A 27150-nucleotide genomic window follows, 5' to 3' on the forward strand; every position below is an offset into this window, starting at 1 on the left:
GATATTTTAGGCTATAGTCAGTATACTATAAGCTAGCATTTAAAAACAGCCTACTAATCAAGCATTTTATTTGAAAACTGGAATAGTACTCAGAATTAAAGCACAGCCAAATCACTAATCAGAAAATAAGAGGAACAGGCCGCAAGGTGGCTCACACCTGTAATCCTAGCACTTTGGGAGGCTGAGACACAAGGATCACTTGAACCCAGAAAGCGGAGGTTGCAGTGAGCTGAGATCGTGCTACTGCACTCCAGCCAGGTTGACAGAGCCAGAGAGTTTCAAGGCAGTGGGGGGGACCCCCGAGGCAGGTCCTTCAGGAGGTATTCCAAGACAAGACATTGTTATCAAGGGAGATGACACCTCCATGCCTGTTTTACTGCCCCTAAAACCTTCCAATGGGACAAGATGTGGAGGTGGAAGACAGTCATATTGATAATCTTGACCCTGTGTGGACCTTGGTTAACGTGTGTGTGTCGACTTCATTTTTAACAGAAAAAGTTTTAAAAGTTAAAAAATAATAATTTTAAAAGCAGAAAAAAGCTCACAGAGTATTTTTGTAGAGCTATACAATTTGTGTTTTAAGCTAAGTGTTATTAAAAAAGAGTCAACAGTTAAACTTGGGGAGCCAGAGTGTATGGTGTTTATCAAGTCTACAGTAGTGTGCAGTCATGTCCTAAGCCTTCACGTACACTCATCACTCACCCACTGACTTACACAGAGCAACTTCCAGTCCTGCAAGCTCTACTCATGGTAAGTGTCCATATAGGTGTATCTTTTTAAATCTTTTATACCATATTTTTACTGTACCTTTTTTATGTTTAGATGCACAAATTTTACCATCATTGTGTTCCAACTGCCTTCAGTGTTCAATACAGTAACATGCTATACAGGTTTGCATCCTAAAAGCAACAGGCTGTACCACATAGTCTAGATGTGTGGCAGGTTATAACTTCTAGATCTGTGTAAGTACACTCTGATGTTCACACAGCAACAAAATCACCTAACGATGTATTTTTAGAGCATATCTGTCATGAAGCAAAGCATGACTATATTACTATTTTAAATTATCTTTTCATGGCACATCAGCAATACCAATATATTCAAGAAATTAAGCAACTAGTAACAAAACAAACGTGTAAAGGATATTCATTGTACACAACAACACAGTAAATCTACTGTACAATTTAAAACAAAAATATTCAAGGACAGCTAACATTAGTGGGGAAAAGAGGAATCCTAAAATTGACAACTGTGCTCTGGCTTAATCATATGAGTAAACTATTTAATAGAGTGTAGGAAAGCTTTTATTCTGGTATTTATCATCCTAATAAATTCAACAAAACATAAGACAAATTCAATTATCAAGTTTATCATGTTATTTAACAGCATACCTGAAATGAATCTAAATGTTGAATATATAAGACAAAAAAATAAAGTCATATTCATCCAACTATGCAGGCAAATAAAAACTATAGGCTCAAATTTATTCTTTTATAGCATGAAAAAAATCAGTAGATATTGCAAAAATACAGAAGTAAATAAAAATTATAAATGTTTTGGACAGGTGTAGTGGCTCATGTCTGTAATCCCAGTAAGGCCGAGGAGGGCAGATCACTTGAGTTCAGGAGTTCGAGACCAGCTTAGCCAACACAGCAAAACTCTGTCTCTACTAAAAATACAAGAAAATTAGCTGGGCGTGATGGCACACGCCTGTAATCCCAGCTATTCAAGAGGCTGATGCACGAGAATCATTTGAACCTGGGAGGTAGAGGCTGCAGTGAGCCGAGATCACACCACTGCACTCCGGCCTGGGTGACAGGGGCAAGACTTCGTCTCAAAAAAAAAAAACAAACAAAAAAAAGTTTTACATGTAGCATACAGACGATATGATGACATGGAGGATCATTGATTTGCCATCTGGGCACAACACCTCTCTCCACAATCTTATAAAGTGAAAAGTACTGAATACATGTCAGTTTTGTATCTTGCTGTTTAAAGTTAAATTGCTCTCCCATCCTCCACCATAACCAGAATCTATTACCACCTCTACCTTAATTAAAATGGAGAATAGAGCAAGAGCCTAAGTCACATCTGGCTAGCACAAAGCATCCTATAAATTTTTGTGGCACATGCTGCAGTCTTCAGTTAAGTAGGTGTGGAGACACTGGCTTTTGTTTTTTTGTCTTTTGTTTGTTTGTTTTTTTTTGGAGACGTAGTCTTGCTCTGTTGCCCAGGATGGAGTACAGTGGCGCCAATCTCGGCTCACTGAAATCTCCGCCTCGCCTCCTAGGTTCCAGGTTCAGGCGATTCTCATGTCTCAGACTCCCAAGTAGCTGGGAATACAGGCACCCACCACCACACACAGCTAATTTTTGTATTTTTAGTGGAGATGGGGTTTCACCATATTGGCCAGACTGGTCTCAAACTCCTGGTCTCAGGTGATCCACCCACCTTGGATTCCCAAAGTGCTGGGATTATAGGCGTGAGCCACACTGCCCAGCCTGGCTTCTGATTAATTAACATCTGTTCTGGGAAAGCCTCTAAAATTTCCAGTTTACCCATTGATCCTTGTGTAAAATCAGGTACTTACTGTATATCCTGCCCTTACGTCAAACAACCTTGATGTACTTCAATAGCCCTACACATCCATTCTGAATTATGCTTTCCATATAGCATATAAATCCCGGATGTGGGGTGTAATGGCATGGGGATCCCGAGACACAGATACGGCTTTTGTTCCTAAGTCCCTATTAAATGTTTCTTTCTAAAAAACTGGATTTATCAGACTCTTTGGCCTCTCAGCTTCCTTGGACTCTGGAGGTACATTTGCATGGACTTGTCCATTGTGAACCAGTAGACAATAATAAATGTTTATATAGTTTTGATGTTGGAAATGTCTGAAAACCAGGTTATTATACAATAAACACTTATTTTTTCTTTTTTTCTTTTTTTTCAAAACCACAGGCCAATTATCTTCTACTGGCCTAGAAGCGGATGGAATCACCAATATGTGAATGGAACATATTGATTCTACAAGTAAAAAGCCAGAAGAAAGCAAAACTGAACTAAAGCAAAATGGAATAGCCATCTCACACATGGGGCATTGTGATGAGCATTAAGAGCAGCTACTGGCCATGACTGTATTACAAGGAACACCACCTCAGGGGAGGCAAGGTGCCTAGGAATCTTCCTTGTGGTGTCTTCAGGGTTCTTCAAGTCCCACGAAGCAGTTAGACACCCTGAGGTACTCTGGGATAAATAGATGCTTGCTCATTGAAAAGGCAGTTATGGCGGGGGTGGTGGCTCACGCCTGTAATCCCAACACTTTGAGAGGCTGAGGGAAGATCGCTTGAGCCCAGGAGTTCAAAACCAGCCTGGGCAACATGGCGAAAACCCCATCTCTACTAAAAATACAAAAGTTAGCCAGATATGGTGGCATACACCTGTAGTTCCAGCTACTTGGGGGGCTGAGGTGGGAGGATCACTTGAGCCCGGGGGTTTGAGGCTGCAGTGAGCTATGACTGTACCACCGCACTCCAGCCTGGGCAACAGAGCAAGACCCTATCTCAAAAAACAATAATTATTACTATTATTATAAAATAAAAATTTAAAAAGAAAATGGCGGATGTAAATCCTCTGAAATGTTTATTCCTGAAATCCATGGAGAATAAGAATTCAAAATTCCTAATAGCCTACATGTAGTTTCTACCCTTTTTTTTTTTTTTTTTTTTTTTTTTGAGACAATCTCACTCTGTCACCCAGGCTGGAGTGCAGGGGCACGACCTCGGCTCACTGTACCCTCAAACTTCCCGGGCTCAGGATATTTCTCCGACCTAAGCCTCCTGACTAGCTGGGACTACAGGTGCACACCACCATATCTGGCTGATTTTTTTGTATTTTCTGCAGAGCTGGGGTTTCAACATGTCACCCAAGACGGACCCAAACTCCCAGGTTCAAGCAATCCACCTGCCTTGGCCTCTCAAAATGCTGGTATTATAGGCATGAGCCACTGTGCCCGGCCCCTTTTTTTCTTAAAAAATAAAGAGAAAAGGATTAGGCAAAATGCAACAGAAAATGTGCAACTATTTACTGGGCAAAAAGCCTAAATACAGATAAACTAGTTTAAGAAGTTCAGGCAAGGAATGAAATTATGCTCAGATCTAAACCTAAGAAATTTGCCAAACTGTAAACCAAGGTTAGAATTAAAATAATTTGCCCACAGTCACACAGCTACTGCAACTAACCAAAGACTTTCTGAAAGTAATTCTCATCTTAGAATGAAGGAAGAAGGAACCCACCGTTATATTTTCTAGATCAAGATGCTTGTTGTGTACAGTTTCACAGAGCCTTCGGATTTTTTCTTTAATTTTGTTCATGTCTTTTTCATTCAGTAGCTTGGCTGACGAAGCATCTTGTTCCAGTTCCAAAAGTCGAATCATTAGATCTAAGCTAGCTCTATCAAGATCCATGTTCAAACGATCTCTACTCAGTATATACATGAGGGCAGCTGTACAAAGGGACAGATTCTTCAACAGGCCAAAAAAAGAAAAGAAAAAAAAGTTCATGTAAGCAGCTCCTGACATCTCAGGAAATAAGACTATTAATGACTTTTGTTTACAAGTTAATGCTTAAAACTTATATTACTAACCATGTTGGAAACTTCAAAAACATTTTATTCAGCGGTCCCTCTAAAAATATTCTTTTTTTTTTTTTTCTTTGAGATGGAGTCTTACTCTGTCGCCCAGGCTGGAGTGCAGTGGTGCAATCTCGGCTCACTGCAGCTTCCACCTCCCGGGTTCAAGCGATTCTCCTGCCTCAGCCTCCTGAGTAGCTGGGACTACAGGTGTGTGCCACCACGCCCAGCTTATTTTTTGTATTTTTTTAGTAGAGACGGGGTTTCACGGTGTTAGCCAGGATGGTCTCGATCTCCTGACCTCGTGATCCGCCCACCTCGGCCTCCCAAAATGCTGGGATAACAGGTGTGAGCCACCACGCCCGGCCCCGCTCTAAAAATATTCTGAAGAAACATGTTTAAAAAATAAAATGCTGTTGCTTAAAATTTACCTTTCAATGGATCCTCCATACATGAATGCCTGATAGCTCTAAGAATATATGCTGAGTTACATATTTCTTAGGCTATACTATGCTAAGAGTTTATAAAACATTTTTACAGATATGTGTGTGTGAGTATATATATATAAAAACCTTATTATGATATACCTCATTTTTTTTCTTTTTGAGACAGGGTTTCACTTTGTCATCCAGGCTGGACTGCAGTGGCACCGTATCAGCTCACTGTAGCCTTGACCGTCTGGACTCAAGCAATCCTCCCCACCTCAGCCTCCCAAGTAGCTGGAACAACCAGCAGGCGCCACCATGCCCAGCTGATATTTTTGTATTTTTTGTGGATGGGGTTTCACCATGTTGCCGAGGCTGGTCCTGAACACCTGAGGCCAAATGATCCACCCACCTTGGCCTCTCAAAATGCTAAGATTACAGGCGTGAGCCACCACGCCCAGCCTATTCTTTATGATATAGTAGTCATATTTCAGTTTAAAATCAATAATTTAAATAATAATTTTAAATCTATATCATACCCTTAACACATTTTTTCCCCTGGAAAACACAGCTGTGTTTACATCTGTATATAAACCCAGGATGCTGAAATATACATATTTGGATTTCTTTAAAATAAACCAATCGCCAGGCGTGGTGGCTCACACCTGTAATCCCAGCACTTTGGGAGGCCGAGGTGGGCAGATCACCTGAGGTAAGGCAATCGAGACCAACCTGACAACATGGTGAAACCCCGTCTCTATTAAAAATACAAAAAAACTAGGCCGGGCGCAGTGGCTCACATCTGTAATCCCAGCACTTTGGGAGGCTGAGGCAGGTGGATCACCTAAGGTCGGGAGTTTGAGACCAGCCTGGCCAACATGATGAAACCCTGTCTCTACTAAAAACACAAAAAAAATCAGCTGGGCATGGTGACGCACCTCTGTAATCCCAGCTACTCAGGAGGCTGAGGCAGGACAATCGCTTGAACCCGGGAGGCAGAGGCTGCAGTGAGCCAAGATTGTGTCGCTGCACTCCAGCCTGGGCGACAGAGCAAGACTGTCTCAAAATAAATAAAATAAAATACAAAAATTAGCCTGGCGTAGTGGCAGGAGCCTGTAGTCCCAGTTACTTGGGAGGGTGAGTTGTGAGGATCGCTTAATAAAATAAAACAATCAAGTCTGGTTGAACCAAATAATTTTTTAAATCATTAATAAAATGTCTCAAAATCACTCAGATCAGGTAGTTAAATCAGCACACTCTACTTTTTTTTTTTTTGAGAAGGAGTCTCGCTCTGTCGCCCAGGCTGGAGTGCAATGGCACCACCTCAGATCACTGCAACCTCCGCCTCCCAGGTTCCAGCAATTCTTGTGCCTCAGCCTCCTGAGTAGCTGGGATTACAGGCATGCACCACCACGCCCAGGTAATTTTTTGCATTTTTAGTAGAGATGGGGTTTCACCATGTTGCCCAGGCTGGTCTCGAACTCCTAAGCTCAGGCAATCTGCCCACCTCAGCCTCCCAAAGTGCTAGGATTATAGGCATGAGCCACCGCACCTGGCCAGGACACTCTACTTACACAATCTAAATACTGAGGTGAAATATTTTAGATAAATGTGAATATAAAAAAAGGTCTTACATTTGGGATATTCCAACACTTGAGATATTCTGTACTTAAACCTATTTCAATATACAGAAAACACAACCATCTAAAGATTTAAACTTTGAGCCCCCAGAAGTAGAGAAGCATCAGACCAGGTGTCTGATTAAATGTTTATACAGCAAATTATTTTTGGAAATTAGGATGCCATAGTAAAGGCCATGGGGCATCCACTGCCCTTAAAAATCACACTGTAATGTCTAAGTTCACTGTTAACTGTGTAACAAAGCAAACGAATTCTCTTTTTTGTTTGTTTTTAAGAGATGAGGTCTCACTAGGTTTCCCAAAATGGATCTGAACTCCTGAGCTCAAGAGATCCTCCCTTAGTCTCCAGAGTAGCTAGGACTTACAAATGCACACCACCCTGCCCAGCAACAAACTAAATTCTTTTTTTTTTTTTTGAGACAGAGTCTCGCTCTGTCTCCCAGGCTGGAGTGCAGTGGCACAACCTCAGATCACTACAACCTCCACCTCCTGGGTTCAAGCAATTCTCCTGCCTCAGCCTCCCAAGTAGCTGGGATTACAGGTGCCTGCCACCACACCCAGCTAATTTTTTGTATTTTTAGTAGAGTCAGGGTTTTACCATGTTGGCCAGGCTGATCTCAAACTCCTGACCTGAGATGATCCACCCACTTTGGCCTCCCAAAGTGCTGGGATTACAGGCATTAGCCACCGCGCCCAGCCCAGAAGATGCAGTATTAAATTAATTATCACCTAATCTGTATTTAGAACATAATTTCTTTAACAAAAATATAGTAAGGCCATCTCAAAATACTACTAATGCTAATAATTAGCAGTGATGGTTACTTTCTTCTAATTTTGGAAAATGTTAAACCTAATAACTTTTGTTATGTTTATCATTAAGCAAAAGCATCAAAGGCAAGGAAAATGAAGAAATTATTCCTTATCACAATGAGGCCATGTTCCAGATTCAACACTGGACAAAAACGTGCCTAAAAAATTAGGGCTGCATTTCCAAACCAGTTTTTTTCCATTCATTAGTATCAAATAATATTAAAAGATTCTTCTCAGTGCTTTCTGATTATAGAGAAAATTATGCTTACAAAATTCTGTATCAATATACTACATTAGCTAAGATAACAAAATACAATTTTAAAAGTATAAAATGACACATTAAGAAAAAATGTTTTCACGTTTTCATGATAAAATAAGTATTAAGCAAAAGCTTCTGGCTGTAAGCACTACAAATTTTGCAAATAAAATGAACTCAATCTATAATTAGGATATATTTATAGAATATTCAGTGAAGATATTTTTGATAGCCAAATAGACTAGTAGTTTTCAACATAAGGCTTCTCAATCTCAGAAACTTAAAAAATACCTGATGGTGCTGGGAATCATCCAAGGTTTTAAAGACCATTGCTACCATCCCATGTGCTCTCAGGTGCATTCGAAAACTGGGCATGGCACATTTAGTAGCCAAGCTAATAACACTACAAGAAAATAAGAGTAGGTTAGCGGGGCTGGAAACAGCTAGTACATTAGTTTTGAGTTTGTGTAATACCAAAACCAGCAAATAGGAAGGGGGTAAAAGGGTCAAAGCGTTGCCCATACATGATCACAATATAAAAACCATAGGCAAAACACATTATTAAAAATATACTGATGCCCAGTGCATGATTAGGTACACTGTATTTTTAAAAAAATAACGTAATTGTCTTTAGTGCATTCCTTACGTTACTACTACCACCATTAAAAGCTTAAAATCTGAGCTGCCTTTCATTAATACTTCTGATAAAAATTATAATTATATTTGATTGGATATACTCCAAATGACTGAAAAATTTAATCAAAATTATAGTATTCAATCAATCCATTAGGAAATACAAAAGATCATCTTTTTGAGCATTTGGGTGCAAATATAAGCATCCAGATCACAATATGCTTAAATAAATCTAACTTATTACTTGAACGTCAGAGGTAAAAAGAACTTAAAAGATTTTTTTTTTAATTATTTACTTTATTTCTTTCTGGTAATTTTTTCTTTCTTGTTTTTGGAGACAGGGCCTCACCTCACTCTATCATCCAGCCTGGAGTGCAACAGCATGATCACGGGCTCAAGCCATCCTGCCACCTCAGCCTCTCAAGTAGCTGGAACTACAGGCATATGCCACCATGACTCGTTAATTTTTTATTTTTTGTAGACATGGGGTCTCACTATGTTGCCCAAGGTGGTCTCGAACTCTTGGACACACATGATCCTCCCAACTTGGCTTCCCAAAATGCTGGGATTATAGGTATGAGCCACCACACAGGGCAAAAAGATGCTTTAGCATAATTTTTTTTTTTTAAGCTCTTGAAAACTGAAGCCTATGCTATATTAAAAAGGCTCTCATCACCCAGCTTTCCCTCTTATCATGCAGAATCAAATTCTTTATAAAGAAATGGATAGCATTTTAACATATCACTGGCTATACATACTACCCCATCATAACAAAATAAAAAATGTTTGGCTTTTTGGACAACACCTAGTTGAAAAAATTTAATACAGCATGCACATAATTGTAAAATATAAAAATAAGATCTTACCTAAGGCAACGTGTGTTTAGAGGCTGAGTGCTCTTTAAGCCACTTAACAAGTACTCAATGTCATCAGTGAACTCTTGATTTTCACCAAATTCTACAACATCGTTGAAGTGCTTCACGTGCTGAACAACAGTATATAACTGCCAAGAAAAAAAAAAGTTCACCCCTTTTTAACTAGGAACTAGCATATTTAAATCTATGGGCTCACTGTACTTTACATAAGTGCATAAAATAGTTCGTTAGATGGCAACAAAAATATTTTTAGAACGATGATGGTAGGACAAAAGAAGTTTGTGGTTCAAAACTGAGTATCAGTATACTGATATTTGTTGAAGATATTAAAAGGCTAAATGTTAATACAAAAATCTATCAACATGCAGTAAACACTGTATATGGCTGCTTACTTCTTTGTCTTCTCGTCTGCATTTCAGTGCAGTAACTATATCTTGGTAGGGCTGAGTAGGTATTGTCACAGTTTTTATCACTTTGGATGGTGGTGCAGGAGCCTTAAAAACTCCATCATCTTTTTGATTTGGTTCCTTTGAAGACAGCCTCACCTATTAATAAAGGTATTAAATTAGTTGTTCTAAATAAATATATAAAAATAGGAACGTCTCATCTATCTGGCAAATTCAGCTTCAAAAAAAAGTAAATAAAGCTTTTTAAAAAGCAGGGAGCAGGGAGGCCTCTCAAAGGTCTTTAGAAATACTTTGAATTCCATGCACTAACAGGTAAGACATATGTATATCTGCACACAGAAGAACCACTCAAGGATTCCTTCTGGTCTTTTTCAAACTTTTTATTTCACACAATTTGTCGTTTGTCTCTAGTACCATTAGAAAGACTAAAGAACCACAACTGCATGCAAAAATAGCTTTCATAAGCAGAAAGGGACAGGACAGAAAAACTAGAAAGAGTCAAAAGAATTTTAGTAGCACAAGAGTGTGAAGTAGTTTAGGGTAGAAATAAATAGCTATAACAGGAGCATGCTATATTACTACTAATATACAAAATGATTTCTTTATACTATCAAAAGGAGTCTAATCAGTTTAAGAAGACAGGGAACTGTACGTTATACTTTAGAAAGACTTCTATCCCCAAATTTCTTATTGTTATAAAGAACTAAGTTACTTGATAACTCCAGATGACTGAAGCTTTACTGTTAACCTAGAAATCATGTATGATATTACCAGTCATTCTGGAGAAAATAAGTTGCTAAGAATCTTTTTCCTAATGTTTTGGATTGAAAAGTATTACTAGAATACAGGAAGAGATTTGCCTCTGAAAAGCAAATTAAGCACTGAAAGCCACTTAGAAATAAATATAGGATGTAATACACAACATAGCTCTTATACAAACATCAAATACGGACAATCTTGCTCTTAAACACTAAATACTATAAATTCCATGAAATGTGTGTCATGAGTAACAAGAGCCTTACTTTTTATGGCTTTCATTGTTTAACCTAGCAGCACTAGAATTTCTGCTATCTTACTGACAATCCTCAGTTTTCCAATGAATTAAACTGAAACTACTAAGTTTCAGTAAAGAAAGCCAAAATAAACTGTTAAATAGAAAAGTCAAAGATTTACAAATTATGAATTAAAAGAGTAACTGCTTAATTTATAGCTTATTAAAAAACACAAATAAGTACAGTTCACTTACTGTGACACTCTGAGGTTTTACTACTGGTGGCCCAGGCAGTTCTTCTGAATCTGGATGATTCCAGTGTCTGGCATTATATACAGCTTTTGTGGGTGACTAGAAAAATGAGAGAAAGATCAACTGCTTCCATCCTTATAAAAGACTCTCAACTAAAAATCATAAAGAATAATTTATATGTATAAACATGTCCTAGAAACAGCAGGATGGATACTATCTGGGAACAGTCCCACCATAATTCCCATTCTCATGTCTATGGCAAATATAATCACTGTAGTACTAGGTCACAAAATCAGTAATTAGCGCTCTGTGCAACTATGACTAACCAAGAAAAGATGGCACTTGAAAGTAAACCTAGGCCAGACATGGTGGCTCACGCCTGCAATCCCAGCACTTTGGGAGGCCAAGGCGGGTGGATCACTTGAGGTCAGGAGTTTGAGACGAGCCTGGTCAACATAGTGAAACCCCGTCTCTACTAAAAATAAAAAAAATTAGCTGGGCATGGTGGCAGGCATCTGTAATCCCAGCTATTTGGGAGGCTGAGGCAGGAGAATCACCTGAATCCGGAGGCAGAGGTTGCAGTGAGCTAAGACTATGCCACTGCACTCCAGCCTGGGTGACAGAGTGAGACTCCGTCTCAAAAAAAAAAAAAGGTAAACCTCTTGCTAGGCTTACTAAGTAATCAACACATTTAACTCAAAATGGGCTGGGCATGATGGCTCATGCCTGTAATCCCAGCACTTTGGGAGAGTGAGGAAGGAGGATCACTTGAGTCCAGGAGTTCAAGACCAACCTGGGTGAGCCCAGGAGTTCAAGACCAACCTGGGTGACAAAGCAAGACTCCATCTCAAAAAAAATTTAAAAAATAGTAATGATGATAATAATAATAGTTCAATGTGTTCTTTGGCAAAACTTTATTCTTCCTACTACCAATTCATGCCTCACAATCTTCCAACAATGGGAATCCAGCAGTTTATGACAGACAATGCGCTCATTTAAAGCAAACCACTGCAGCCAGCTGTGTGCCACCACTGAAGAGTTCTCAAATTTTATCAAGGTAAATATAATACATATACCACATATTCCAAGACACAGTGGGATCCAAAAAAGTACCATGTAATAACATACATGATTTCTGCAGCAAAATGTCACACTAAGCAGGACAAAGATGTAAAGTCCCTCACACATCAATTGAGGTTATTGTGCTGCCCTATCAATTTACTTAAACTTCCAGGGGATTTTCAGTTTTAACACTGAATTTCAGAATTGAGAATAAATGACAGTAAACCTACAAAATCAAATCAAGTAAAAGAACAAAACCCTCACTTTCAAGAGAAAACTGCATAATTACAAAGACAAGATAGAAAGGTAACACCTCATCCTCTCTATCCTCTACAAAAGTGACGTTAAATTATGTTTTGAACTTCAAATTCATGGTTTGGACAAATTAGAGATTTTCTCTTATGAAACAAATCTTATTTTCAGTACAACAAAAATAAGACAAGTGGAAAATCATACTTCAAGACTGTCAAAAAATCTACATTAAAAAACTTAACTATATCCCCTTACTAGCTGCACTGAAGCAACATAATTAGCATTAAGCATTAGTGTGAACTAATGGTTAGCTTTTAATATATTATCTCTAATAAAGTGGAAAAACTCTCATTTGGATTGTGTACACAAACCCATCATTCATAAATGCCAGGTTTGCATAACATGATGATGCATTAGCAATCTGAAACAATTTATGCACTCATGCAATGACTTGATCTGGCTTCCTGAGACACAACACATAAAGTGGACTGAACATAAATTTTAAAACCAACCTCTCTATTCCTTCCATTCTTTTCAAAGACCAGCTATATAACTTGTGTGTCTGCTAGTTATGGATCCCTAATTTGAACTACCTTTAGTACCTCAAGCATACTCAGAGCCCAGGCTTTGGTAACAACAGCCTTTTGGCAAGAATGAGTGCCTCAAAGCTCAAGCACTTTACTTCTTTTTAAAAAGCACTGACTGGGCTAGGCACAGTGGCTCATGCCAGTAATTGCAGCACACCACTAGGCCGAGGCAGGAAGACCACTTGAAGCCAGGAGTTCAACAACAGCCTGGGCAAGAAAGCAAGATCCTGTCTCTACAAAAAATAAAATTAAAGAAATTAAAGAAGCAAAAAGAGAAATTATTTTTAAAAAAGCACTGACTAGGCCGGGCGCGGTGGCTCACGCCTGTAATCCCAGCACTTTGGGAGGCTGAGGCGGGCGGATCACGAGGTCAGGAGATTGAGACCATCCTGGTTAACACGGTGAAACCCCGTCTCTACTAAAAATACAAAAAATTAGCCGGGTGCGGTTGTGGGCACCTGTAGTCCCAGCTACTTGGGAGGCTGAGGGAGGAGAATTGCTAGAACCCGGGAGTCAGAGGTTGCAGTGATCTGAGATGGTGCCATTGCACTCCAGCCTGGGCAACAGAGCGAGACTCCGTCTCAAAAAATTAAAACACTGTAAGAGTGCCTGAAAGAATATGTGCTGTCGGGTGTGGTGGCTCACGCCTGTAATCCCAGCACTTTGGGAGGCCAAGGCAGGCAGATCGACTGAGGTCAGGAGTTTGAGACCAGCCTGGCCAACAGGATGAAACCCCGTCTCTACTAAAAATACAAAAATTAGCCGGGCATGGTGGTGAGTACCTGCAGTACCAGCTACTCAGGAGGCTGAGGCGGGATAATCAGTTGAACCCGGGAGGTGGAGGTTGCAGTGAGCTGAGATTGCGCCACTGCACTCCAGCCTGGGCGACAAAGCGAGACTGTCTTTAAAAAAAAAAAAAAAAAGTGCTTTTGTAAGTATTAAATGTTATTATTAATTGTTACGTGATGATGTGCTGCTCGGTTTAAGTCTAACACATTCGTAAGAAAATAGAAATATATAGCCTACCTACCTAATAAAGAATATGATAAACAAATGGAATAACTGATGTGTCTATTCATCTCAAAAGTCCTTGAAGCATAACAGCATACAGAATAATTAAATAATTTATATTAAAAGGTCATATTAAAGGAACTTTTGGTTATGCTGTTGAACAAGGCAATTTAGTAATACTATTAGTTTTAAAGCTTTTGATGATGTTTTACCATTTTAATACTAATAAGCAATCTAAAGGGAAGTAGTCCAGTTAGAACTTTTTCTTGACTTTTATTTCAGTGTCTTACAAGATTAATATAGGGTTTATTATGGGAGGAGAGATATTGAAGACACATCTAATTAAAAATTAAAATAAGTAATATCTGTATATGTCTAACATACACACATGGCAGGGAGAGGAAGAAACAGGGAAAGAGAGAAAAGGGAACACTGACTGAGCTGTTCACATCATTCCAAAACAGTACAGTAATTCCACATGCTCCTAAGTGAACTGTATATGTAAAGCACAAAACAGTGGTATGTCACAGGCTAATTTCACTCAGTGGAAGTGATTGTGTGTGTACAATGTATGTAAAAATATCATATAGCAATCAACTTTCCATGGAAAATCAAAAATCACCCTTACCATTTAGCAACCTAGCTAAATGTTAACAGAGTCATTCTGATTGCACCACCAGGCTTGTCTTTAATCTTCTTAATTTTATTCTTGTTTGAAAAGCAGATACAGGGCCAGGTACCGTGACTCATGCCTGTAATCCCAGGATTTTGGTAGGCCGAGACAGGTGGATCACCTGAGGTCAGGAGTTTGAGACCTTCTGGGAGGCCGAGGCAGGTGGATCACCTGAGGTCAGGAGTTCGAGACCAGCCTAACCAACACAGTGAAATCCCATCTCTACTAAATACAAAAAATTAGCCAGGTGTGGTGGCAGGCACTGTAGTCCCAGCTACTTGGGAGGCTGAGGCAGGAGAATCGCTTGAATCCAGAAGGTAGAGGCTGCAGTGAGCCGAGATTGCGCCACTGCACTCCAGCCTGGGCAACAGAAAAGCAGATACAGGCAGGGTGCAGTGGCTCACGCCTGTAATCCTAGCACTTTGGGAGGTCGAGGTGGGCAGATCACTTGAGGTCAGGAGTTTGAAACCAGCCTGGCCAACATGGTGAAACCCCGTCTCGCGTGGTGGTAGGTGCCTGTAATCCCCGCTACTCAGGAGACTAAGGCAGGAGAATTGCTTGAACCCGGGAGGCGGAGGTTGCAGTGAACTGAGATCATGCCATTGCACTCCACCATGAGCAACAAAAGCGAAACTCTGTCTCGGAAAAAAAAAAGAAAGAAAGAAAGAAAAGCAGATACAGCATATAAACCAGATACCTAAACTTTTTTCTGTATTTAAAAAAAAAAAAATGTGGCTAAGCATGGTAGCTCTCACCCATAATCCCAGCAAGTTGGGAGGCCAAGGGAGACAGATGTCTTGAGCCCAGGAGTTTGAGACAGCCTGTGCAACACGGTGAAACTCAGTCTCTACAAAAAATACAAAAATTAGCTGGGAATGGTGGCATGTGCCTGTGGTCCCAGCTACTCGAGACGCTGAGGTGGGAGGATCACCTCCTGAGTCCAGGAAGTGGAGGCTGCAGTGAGCCAAGATCACACCACTGCACTCCAGCCTGGGTGACAGAGCGAGATCCTGTCTCCAAAAAAAAAAGGATGGATTCTGTGTGCTAGGTAAATTAATGAGAAAAATACTTAGAACAAAATAAGCAAAAAGTTCATAATAATAATCTAACATTCTAAATATTCAGAACCATTTTAGCATATTTCAATACTAGCAATCTTAAATATATTATTCTTTTGTATTCAGTGCTCCAGGGGCATAAGCAAGAAAAACCTCAAATGTGACATTCCATTAAAGCTAAGGAAAAAATATTCCACTGACAAACTGATGGGGCATTTCTTCATGAGAGATAATATAGTTTCTATAGAAACAATGGATAAAAGTTGGTTTTTACAATAACACCACAAAGGTTGTTGTTAACAGACTGGATTACTGAATCACAACTATAAACCAGAGGAAAAGGCCGGGTGTGGTGGCTCATGTCTGTAATCCCAGCACTTTGGGAGGCCGAGGTGGGCAGACCACTTGAGGTTAGGAGTTTGAGACCAGGCTGTCCAACATAGTGAAACCCCATCTCTACTAAAAATACAAAAAAAGTAGCCGGGTGTGGTGGCACACGTCTGTAATTCCAGCTACCCCGGGAGGCTGAGGAAGGAGAATCACTTGAGCCTTGGGAGATGGAGGTTGCAGTGAGCCAAGACTGCACCACTGCACTACAGCCTGGGTGACAGAGTGACACTCCATCTCAAAAAAACAAAAACAAACAAAAAAACAACAACAACAAAAACAGAGGAAAGAAAGCATTCCTTCCTGAAAATCTAAGAGGAAGTGACATGTTATCCCCCACTGGGCTGGCTCATAAAAGCCAGGAAAAAAAGGAATGGGTTTCTTTTGTTCTTGTTTTGTTTTGTTTTTGAGACAAAGTTTCTCGCTCTTACTGCCCAGGCTGGAGTGCAATGGTGTGGTTTCGGCTCACTGTAACCTGCGCCTCCCGGGTTCAAGCGATTCTCCTGCCTCAGCCTCCCGAGTAGCTGGGATTACAAGCGCCACCACGCCTGGCTAATTTTTGTATTTCTAGTAGAGATGGGGTTTTGCCATGTTGGCCAGGCTGGTCTTGAACTCCTGACCTCAGGTGATCCACCTGCCTTGGCCTCCCAAAGTGCTGGGATTACTGGCGTCAGCCACAGCACACAGCCAAAAAAAAGGAATGTTTTTAAGCCATAAATACTTTATGAACAAGAAGAGCAAATTTATTTATATGTTTTAAAAACTATGTGCTATATGAAGACAAAATAGTAAGCTGGTAAGAATTCATCCAGCTTTACCCACCCAAGGATATCACCAGTAATTCAATCAATCAGCATGAAGTACAACTAAATGAACTCTGAAGAAGTACTGCAATGCATAACTATGTGTGTATGTGTGCACAGTACTTTAGCGGCAATTCAAAAGGGGGAAGTAGAAAAAAACAATTTGGATCTGGATTGTCAAAAATTTCTTTAAAGGATTTATAAAAATCCTTTAAAAAAAGACAACTGGAATCAGAAGCAGGAGAAGAAAAGTCTTACAAAGAATCTTTGAGCTCTTTACAACTTCCTTTTAAGCATAATCATACAATCTCAAATGGTCTTAAACTATAAAAAACATAACACATGTTAAATATCCAGAGTATTGAATTATTTGAAGGAAGACTACAGAAACTCCTAAATTAAAACCAACAGCATCTGTACTATCAAGAATTAGAAATTGTAATATGCAATATGAAACACTGTGTAGAGAATCTAATCCACAGCTAACGAGAAGAAATAAAGCTGCAAAGTCTTTCTTCTCTGCCTGAATCAACTGCGTACAACAGGTAGTAACGACTTTTAAAGACAGCTGCCATTTTTATGAAAAAATTGTCAATTCCTATCTTCATGAAGAACAATGCACACCACTACTGTGAGTAGAACTTCAAAAGCCTAATTGGTAGCCACGGTTTTATTAAAAGTAGGTAACTGTCACTTCAGAATATCACCAGGAAATAGCATAACTTGGTCATAAATTCTAAAAAGTCCATGCAAAAAACCATAAAATTCAGTAGTTGGCATTTTGTGAGAACATAACTTAGCCTATAATTCAACAATTAAAACTAAAAGATACTAGTATGAGAGCCATGACCAAAATCAGCTAAAATAACAGTTCTCACAACTAAAAATACCATTAAATATTGATGACAAGTTGTACTAGAAAGATTATCAAATTTAGAAATAAAAAAACCAGAAGCTATAAATATCTTGAGACAACACCACCTGTGATTAGAGAATATCCATTCTCCCCTTCATTTTCCTTTAAGAACATTTAGCTGGACACATGCTCATATAGATTTCTCAACATCTTGATGCTTGCATGGGCATGTGACTAAGCTCTTGCCAATGAAGTGTGAAGAGAAGTGAGGTACACCTTCTGGGTCCTGGCTTCTAGGGATGGTTCACTGCCTTCCCTTCTAGTTCCTTCTATCTTAATCAATAGTCTAGAAATGGTAGAATACCACCACACAAGGGAAGCCTGGGTCCCCTACACTGCAGCAATTTGAAAATTGTCCAGAGATAAACAACCAGAGACTGGTATGCCAGAGAAAAATAAGCTATCTATTAATAACTAATTTGGGATTTCTTTTACAACATCTGAACCAGATCCTAAGAAGCCACCTTTGAACAACAGTAAATTGAGATTAGAAACAAATAATAACAGGACATGCTGAAAGTATAAAATTTTGCCAATACTGGATGTGGGTAAACTATGCACATACAACGTTAAAAAGAAACAATTTAAAAGATATAAACAGTCAACATGTAAGAGAATGGAGGAAGACAGAAACTAAAGAAAAAAATAAAATCTAAAACCAATCTTTAGAATCATAAAAATATATACTGGGGAAGATCTACATGAACTGATAGTGATTTCCAAGAAATATTACTAAATTTTAAAGGAGAGACAGTACAAAACAGCACATATAGATGCTACTTTTTATGTAAGAAAAAAAAATTTTTTTTTGAGACGGCATTTCGCTCTTGTTGCCCAGGCTGGAGTGCAATGGCGCGATCTTGGCTCACTGCAACCTCCGCCTCCCAGATTCATGCGATTCTCCTGCCTCAGCCTCCCGAGTAGCTGGGATTACAGGCATGTGCTACCACGCCCAGCTAATTTTGTATTTTTAGTAGAGACGGGGTTTATCCATGTTGGTCAGGCTGCTCTCGAACTCCTGACCTTAGGTGATCTGCCTGCTTTGGCATCCCAAAGAGCTGGGATTACAGGCGTGAACCACCGCACCTGGCTGAAAAATTTTAGTCCGTTTATTTTTATATAAAAAAGAAACATAGAAAAGAAAAAGCAGAAAACAATAAAATTGGTTCCCTACAAGGGTGGGTGACAGACTGGAACACATCTCAGATGAAGTGACCTCATTAAACTTACCTTTTTATATAGTTTTGACTTTTATAATGTTGTACATATTAAAAAAAAAAAAAGGTAAGAATGGAAACGGAAAACCCCAACACTTAAAGCAAACCAGAACAAAGAAACCTACTCATATTTCACATGGACAGCAAACACTGTGAAGAGAAGCCAGACAAACCACCCAATGCACTGACCAGTCAAGAGGCAGGCAGGCAGAAATAATCCCAAGTAATTTGTGAACATATTATTTGACTTTATACCCTCAATCTTGGGCAGGGTGGAGTAGGGCAAGTGCAGAATTGCCAAACAATTCCTGAAAATTTTTGTAAATTTACTTATTGTAGTGGAATGGGCAAAGCAATTCTGTACCTATTTAGATATAAGTTGAGTAAATGTGCTGCTGCTGTTGTTCACTGTGAAAAAGACATAAGGCCAGAAAGAACCCTGGGCTCTCACTGTGAAAAAGACAGAAGGCAAGAAATAATCCTGTGAAAATGCATGGATACTGAAGATTCTGTGTGAATTCATGATTTCTAGATCACTTACGTACACAGGCATGAATCCACATATATATGTGAAGGTATATTTGTATGTGAATGTATGTGAATATATATGTATGTATGTAATATATGTATACGTGCATGTTTCCTATGCCCGTTTGCTAAAAGCGCCAAGAAGCAAAGGACACACCTAGGGCCCATTATCATAGTCTCTAATACCATTCTCCACTAAAGAGAATCATTACTCCTCGGAGAATGGACCTGATCCCAAGCCTACAGCTGACCAGGTACAAGATGAACCTAGAACACTGTGTTACACCAGGAAGAAAGAAGTTTTCACAAAATGATGGGGACATGGCAGAGGAATCAAACAGCCAGCTTAATGAGGCTCTACTAGCCAAATCAGGACAAATTTAGGCCCCAAATAATTAAATACAGTAATAGATTATAAACCATTTGGGAAAAAGCAGAGATTCACTAAAGAAGTCAAATTCATAGGAACGAAGAGTGGAAAGGTGGTTGCCAGGGGCTGGCAGGTAGGGGAAATGGGATTTTGGTCAAAGGGTAGAAACTTCCCATTATAAAATGATTCGCTTCTGGAGATCTGACTTATAGCATGGTAACTACAGTTAATAATAATGTACTTTACAGAGTCATGTACCACATAACAAGGTTTTGGTCAATTACAAACTGCATATATAACGGTGGTCTCATAAGATTTTAATGGAGCTGAAAAATTCCTAACATTTAGTGACATCTTAGCACAATGCATTAGGCAAGTGTTTGTAGTGATGCTTTCGTAAACAAACCTACTGTGCTGCCAGTCCTATAAGGGTACAGTACATACAGGCCAGGTGCGGTGGCTCACGCCTGTAATCCTAGCATTTTGGGAGGCCGAGGTGGGTGGATCACCTGAGGTCGGGAGTTTGAGACCAGCCTGACCAACATGGAAAAACCCTGCCTCTACTAAAAATACAAAATTGGCTGGGCGTGGAGATGCATGCCTGTAATCCCAGCTACTCAGAAGGCTGAGGCAGGAGAATTGCTTGAACCTGCGAGGCAGAGGTTGCGGTAAGCTGAGATCCCACCACTGCACACCAGCCTGGACAACAAGAGCAAAAACTCCATCTCAAAAAAAAAAAAAAAAAAAAAAAAAAAAAAAAAGAGTATAGCACATACAATTAGATACAGTAAGTAACACTTGACAATGAATGACTATTAACAATAACACAGTTACTGGTTGTATTTACTATATTTTAACCATTTTAGAATATACTCCTTCTACTTGTAAAACAAAAAAAAGTTCATTGTAAAACCGCTTCAGACAGGTACTTTAGGAGTTATTCCAGAAGAAGGCTGGCATCATAGGAGATGACAGCTCCATGTATGTTAGTGCCCTTGAAGAACTTCCAGTGGCACAAGATGTGGAGGTGGAAGACTGTGAGAATTATGATCTTCACTCTGGATAGGTCTAGGCTGGTGTATCTTAAGTTTTTAACAAAAAAAAAAAATTTTTTCTTTTCTTTTTTTTTTTTTTTTGGCAGTCTCGCTCTGTTGCCCAGGCTGGAGTACAGTGGAGCGATCTCGGCTCCCGCCACCACGCCTGGCTAATTGTATTTTTAGTAGAGATGGGGTTTCACCATGTTGGCCAGACTGGCCTCAAACTCCTGACCTCAGGTGACCCACCTGCCTCAACTTCCCCAAGTGCCGGGATTACAGGCGTGAGCCACCGCACCCAGGCAACAAAAAAGATTTTAAAGTAAAATTAAAAATAATTTTAAAAATAGAAAAAAGCTTACGGAATAAAGATATAAAGAATGAAAATATTTTTGTACAGTAGTACAGTGTGTTTGTTTTAAGCTAAGTGTTATTAACAATAGCCAAAAAGTTTTAAACAAATTAAAACGTTTATAATGTTAAAAAGTTACAGTAAGCTGGCTGGCCACAGTGCCTCACGTCTGTAATCCCAGCACTTTGGGAGGCCAAGCGGGGAGGATTGCTTGAGCCCAGGAGTTCAAGACCAGCCTCGACAACATGGTGAAACCCCACCTCTACAAAAAATACAAGAGCACCAGGGTGTGGTGATGTCCACCTGTAGTCCCAGCTACTAGGGAGGCTGAGGTGGGAGGATCAGTTGAGCCCAGGAGGTCAAGGCTGCAATGAACACTGTTCACACCACTGCACTTCAACCTAGGTGACAGAGGGAGATTGTCTCAAAACAAAAAGCAAAAAGAACAAAACAAGCCATTACAGTAAGCTAAGGTTAATTTATCATTGAAGAAACTATTATAACTTTAGTGCAGCATACGTGTACAGTCTTTATAAAGTCCACAGTAGTGTCCTAAGCTTTCACATTCACTCACTGACTCCCCAAAGAAACTTGCAATCCTGCAAGCTCCATTCATGGTTAAGTGTCCTATATAGGTGTACCATTTTTATATGTATTTTTACTGTACCTTTTCTATGTTTAGATACACAAATACTTACCACTGTGTTACAACTGCCTACAATATTCAGTACGGCAACATATCAGGAGCAACAGGCTACACCATATAGCCTAGGTGTGTGGCAGACTATCCCATCTAGCTTTGTGTTCGGTCTGCACAATGAAATCGCCTAACGATGCATTTCTCAGAATGTAACCCTGTCATTAAGTAATGTGTGACTATAGTACAAAATGGAAAAACAAATGAAATTCCAAACTATAAACACCCTAACACACACACAGGCACACACGCATGTGCGTGCGCTCACTCGTGCTCTCTCTCTCTCCCCTCCCCGCCCCTCCCATCTCCCCCCACTCACCCCCCAACCCCTACCCCCCTCCCTTCCCATCTATAACTATCAAATAGATGTCAGTGCTTTCCAGCTCCTGATAACCCCTGGCCACATTTTCTCACTTCAAGCCTCATTTCCTGGGAAATAAGAGTAAAATACTTTGAACTTTCAAACTTTAAAGGCACCTATATTAAGAAAATACGATTAGGCAGGGCACGGTAGCTCACATCTGTAATCCCAGCACATTGGGAGGCCGAGGGAGGCAGATCGCTTGAGATCAGGAGTTCAAGACCAACATGGTAAAGCCCCGTCTCTACCAAAAATACAAAAATTAGCCCTAGGACATGGTGACACACGCCTGTAGTCCCAGCTACTCAAGAGGCTAAGGCAGTTGAATCACTTGAACCCAAGAGACAGAGATTGCAGTGAACTGAGATTGTGCCACTGCACTCCAGCCTGGGCAACAGAGCGAGACTCCATATCCAAAACAAAAAAAAAGATTAACAGTACTTTCATTACTTATTAAAATCCTTCCAGAATAAAGTATTAAAGGAAAAAAAAGCACAAGAATTGGATCACAGAGAGAAAATAATTTACATTTTCCTAAGCCTTTTTGACTTATATAGATCAATGATTTTAACTACCTGGTTTAATATTTAAGTTAAATATTACCTATATAAAAGGAAGCAATAATGCTTCTGGTTTGGAACAAACACACTGAGGAAATACTAAGACTGCTCAAAATTCCAGTAAGAAAAAACAATTCTGCCTTTTTAAGATACTCTTCTTATTCGTTTTTGTATCCCTAGCACAGTGAAAGTCATGCAGTAAACACGAAACAAAAACAATGATGAAAAAAAGCCAACTAAAACCGACTCCCTCTCTTCCATACCTAGGCCCAGCCAGAACCTGCTCAGCTTCAACAACTCTTTAGATCACCCACCCAGGAGCTGTAAGTGAATGGCAGCAGCTATTAACTTCCACACTTTTGCCAGTTTCCCTCATCACCAATCCAATTGCTACAGTCATTCTTTTTTTCAGGCTTCATATCAATTAATATCTCAGATTTCTAGTACTTGAGAATACAGTGGATCTCACAATACCACATGATGACTGGATCTCAAGATAGTCAGTGAGTCCCCATACATATAACAAAGGTAACACTGGGTAAAACTGTTCTGACAGAAAAATATGCTATTTCATGAGAGTGGGTTCTAACTGCTAAAGGAAGATACTGTGTGGAAGGAACATTTGTTCTTGGGTGAGATGTGGGAGTACTTGTCCTTTAAAGTCTCTTCAATTGTAAGATTTTGCTAGTAAGTTGACAACCCGTATAAACTCATTTTATAAAACAAAAAATGAAGTTTATCAAAGTATAAAGCTATATTCAACTTTAAAACTGCAGGTTTATGTAATTACAACATTCTAAAACAACTAAATATGTAACCATGATTTATACTGATAAATTTTAATTACCCCGAAGCCCACTATCCAGCGTCATATTGAAGGACAGATGGGAAGAAAAAATTAAGTCCAGAATGTTCCTTAAAGAGTCAGACAAAAGATAGTGCTAGAAGGGCCTAGCTTTAAACCACAGGGGAATGATGAAAGTAAAGGTATAGGCTGGGCGTGATGGCTTATGCCTGTAATCCCACCACTTTGGGAGGCCGAGACCGGCAGATGGCTAGACTCAGGAGCCCAAGACTAGCCTGGGAAAAATGGTGAAACCCCATCTCTACAAAAAATACAAAAAATTAGCTGGACGCAGTGGCGTGTGCCTATAGTCCCAGCTACCCTAGAGGCTAAAGCACAGGAATCACTTGAGCCCAGGAAGTCGAGGCTGCAGTGAGACATGATCACACCATTGCACTCCAGCCTGAACAACTGGAGTGAAACCCTGTCTCAACAACAAAAAAGAACGTAAAGGTATAAATATTGGAGAATTGAAACTGAGATTGACGTTATGGTTAGTTTCATCAATGACCCAGCAGCAGTCTTAACTGCAAAACAAGATGGCCAACATCCCAGGTAAAACACAACCAACCCCGCAAGCACTGAAAACCTGTACAGTCAGCCTGACTATACAGACAATGAATGCTTACAAGCAGGGATGACAGGCAGCAGCTGAATGAAAAGGTAGAAGTCAAACCACAAGCAGGGCAAGCAGAAGAAATAATCTAAGTATATCAGCACACATATGACAGCTACAAATAATGGCATGTAGTGAAGCTGTAGCCAGAAATCAGAAACTGGATGACATTTCATGAACGAAAAGTACCAAGAACTGCTCAATGATCAAAACCTTACCTAGAAACAATAGGTAGTTAAATCCAGGTATGTTTCAACCCTATTTATCAAATCCTATCTTTCTTTTTCTCACCAGCAAGTGACAACTTTTCTGAATCATCATTTCAACTCTGTTCTTACTACAAGTTTTCTTCACCCTCCTCATCTTCTTTCTGAGTCAGCCCTCAATCCTGATATTAACAACTCCTCTATATTCCTGGGAGACGTTAAAGGAAATTCTCACAGACACGTATGCTTAAGAGTTAATGCTTTCTGGGCCAGGTGTGGTGGCTCACGCCTGTAATCCCACCACTTTAGGAGGCCGAGGCAGGTGCATCACGAGGTCAGGAGAGCGAGACCATCCTGGCTAACACGGTGAAACCCCACCTCTACTAAAAAATAGCAAAAAAAAATTAGCCGGGCATGGTGGTGGGCGCCTGTAGTCCCAGCTACTTGGGAGGCTGAGGCAGGAGAATGGAGTGAACCCGGGAGGCGGAGCTTGCAGTGAGCTGAGATCGCACCACTGCACTCCAGCCTGGGCAACAGAGCGAGACTCTGTCTCAAAACAAACAAACAAACAAAAAAGAGTTAATGCTTTCTAACACAGGGTAAAGGGGTAGGTAGAGGGAAGGGGGACCTCTTGGCCAGACTATGTCAGCAGAACTAAGGTGAGGAAGATGGTCAGCATAGTCAAGAAACTAGTTACATACATGACGATTGTGAAAATAAGAACACATGTGGAGGATAATGGAAACCAGATTTCTCTCGGCGAAGGGAATTAAAATATGGAAAATGAGAAGTCTAGAATAAAACGTGGTATTGGAAATATTAGTGTGAACTCATGGTTCTAAACATACACAGAATGACCATGAAACAGACATGTGTCTGTATATGAAACAGTATATGCATATTTTTACATGTTTCCTAGCTGTCTACTCAGAGAGGGCCTAGAAGCAATGACACTTCAGAAGAAATAACCATACCTAGTGAACAAATATTTATTTCTAAATACCATTCTCCATGAACTGCAAACAGGAATCCTTGAAGAAATGGCTGACTCCAGGACTGGGAAAGTATAGGATGAGCCTGGAACATCTTAGAATGTCAGTAAGGTGCTCGCTTCGGCAGCACATATACAAAAACTGGAATGATACCAAGATTAGCATGACCCCTGCACAAGGATGACACACAAATTCGTAGAGCGTTAAAATTAAAGAAAATAGAATGTAAGTAAGAAAATGCAAAATAGTGGGACACATCAAAGCCAGCTTGAAGGAACATCCACCAACTAAATCTAAGAAGATCAAACTAATGACAGAACTATGATTTAAATAAATACAGTAACAAATGACTGAAAAAAGTAGAAATCCATGTTCATACTGTAATAACTAAATGAATACATATAAAAACACATGCATATACTCTAACCTACATGGAGGGGAAGAAAATACCTACCTAACACTACAAGGCCAAATACTAATAACTGTAGAACAAACGCTATAATTAGGAAATCACATTTAGCAACCAATGTTGTAAAAACTGACTCAGGCAACAATCAATGCCAAAACTAGGGGGTGAAGTCTAATGAGGAAAGGTGACGAACCTGAAAAATACCATCTTAACCAAGTGATCAGTTAACATCAGTAGTCATGGTACAAGCTGACATTAAATACCACCTGATGTGATGCAGCAAGAAAATGGCATCTCCTCTGTATTGCCATCAAAACTGTCTAACCTGAGTCTAATCATGAGAAAGTATCAAACACAAACTGAGGGACATTAGACAAAATAACTGGCCTTAACTCCGCCAAAGATGTAAAAACCATGAAAAGACCAGGAAACACAGATCCCATGGCACACTGAAGGAGAGTAGAGACTTGTGACAACTAAACTAACATGTGATTCTGGATTAGATCATGGGTTCTTTGTTTAGGAGACATGGGGGTGTAGTTTAGTTGTTTTGCTATAAAGAACATTACTGGGACAATTGCTGAAATTTGAATGGGATCTGTGGATTAGACAATGGATTACATCAATGTTAACTCTTTGGTTTTGATGGGTATTCTGTGGCAGTATAGCAAAGTGCTCTTGTTTTTAGAAAGTACAAACTAGGTATTTAGGAGTAATGGGCATCATATCTGAATTTACTATCAAGTCACACACACATACATATACAGCAATGGGAGGAGGATGCATTTCACTCCCCAGGAAACATTTGGCAATGTCCAAAGACATTTTGGGTTGTAACAATAAGGCAAGAGGGGGGTGCTATTGACAACTAGTGGAAAGAGGCCAGGGATGTTGCTGAATATCCTTCAGTGTACAGGGCCAGCCTCCAAACCAAGAATTATTCAGTCCAAAATATCAACAGTGCTCAGGCTGAAAAACTGTGATAGAGCAGGAGGAAAACTCCTGCCACTACAAGTCATAGACTACCTCTTTACCACCTGGAAATGGGGCCACTGGAATTCTTAAATCTAATCAGATTAGAGAGCCAGAAAATCCAGATACTCTCACTGGCCTACCATTAAAATGAATAAAGGTTTTGCCTTGGGGGAAAAAAAAAAAAAAAAGGCTACTATGTTAAGACACAGCTTAAGACACAGTTTTGGCTTGGCACGGTGGGAGGCCAACTTTGGTACTTTGGGAGGCCAAGGTGGGCGGATCGCTTGAGGTCAGCAGTTCAAGATCAGCCTGGCAAAC

General features: G+C 39.8%; 1 protein-coding gene and 1 non-coding gene across 5 annotated transcripts in view; one reads left to right on the forward strand and one right to left on the reverse strand.

Annotated features, from left to right (window-relative positions):
- Positions 1–27150, reverse strand: part of WAPL (WAPL cohesin release factor) — a 90060-nt gene that overhangs the window by 27681 nt on the left and 35229 nt on the right. For 2 of the 4 annotated variants that reach the window (XM_019035271.4, XM_019035270.4), the window contains exons 5-9: positions 10926–11021; positions 9665–9817; positions 9264–9400; positions 8056–8167; positions 4299–4526 (exon numbers count right to left, since the gene is read on the reverse strand). In XM_019035271.4, coding sequence (XP_018890816.1) covers positions 4299–4526; positions 8056–8167; positions 9264–9400; positions 9665–9817; positions 10926–11021 — 726 coding nt within the window. The remainder of the gene's footprint in view (positions 1–4298; positions 4527–8055; positions 8168–9263; positions 9401–9664; positions 9818–10925; positions 11022–27150) is intronic. The other 2 variants (XM_055353189.2, XM_055353188.2) reach the window with 1 other exon arrangement.
- On the forward strand, positions 25560–25663 carry LOC115936090 (U6 spliceosomal RNA). The gene has a single exon (XR_004071674.3). It is a non-coding gene; the product is annotated as a U6 spliceosomal RNA (small nuclear RNA).

This window comes from Gorilla gorilla, chromosome 8 (genome assembly GCF_029281585.2).
Source record: "Gorilla gorilla gorilla isolate KB3781 chromosome 8, NHGRI_mGorGor1-v2.1_pri, whole genome shotgun sequence".
In the NCBI taxonomy this organism is placed as follows: domain Eukaryota; kingdom Metazoa; phylum Chordata; class Mammalia; order Primates; family Hominidae; genus Gorilla; species Gorilla gorilla.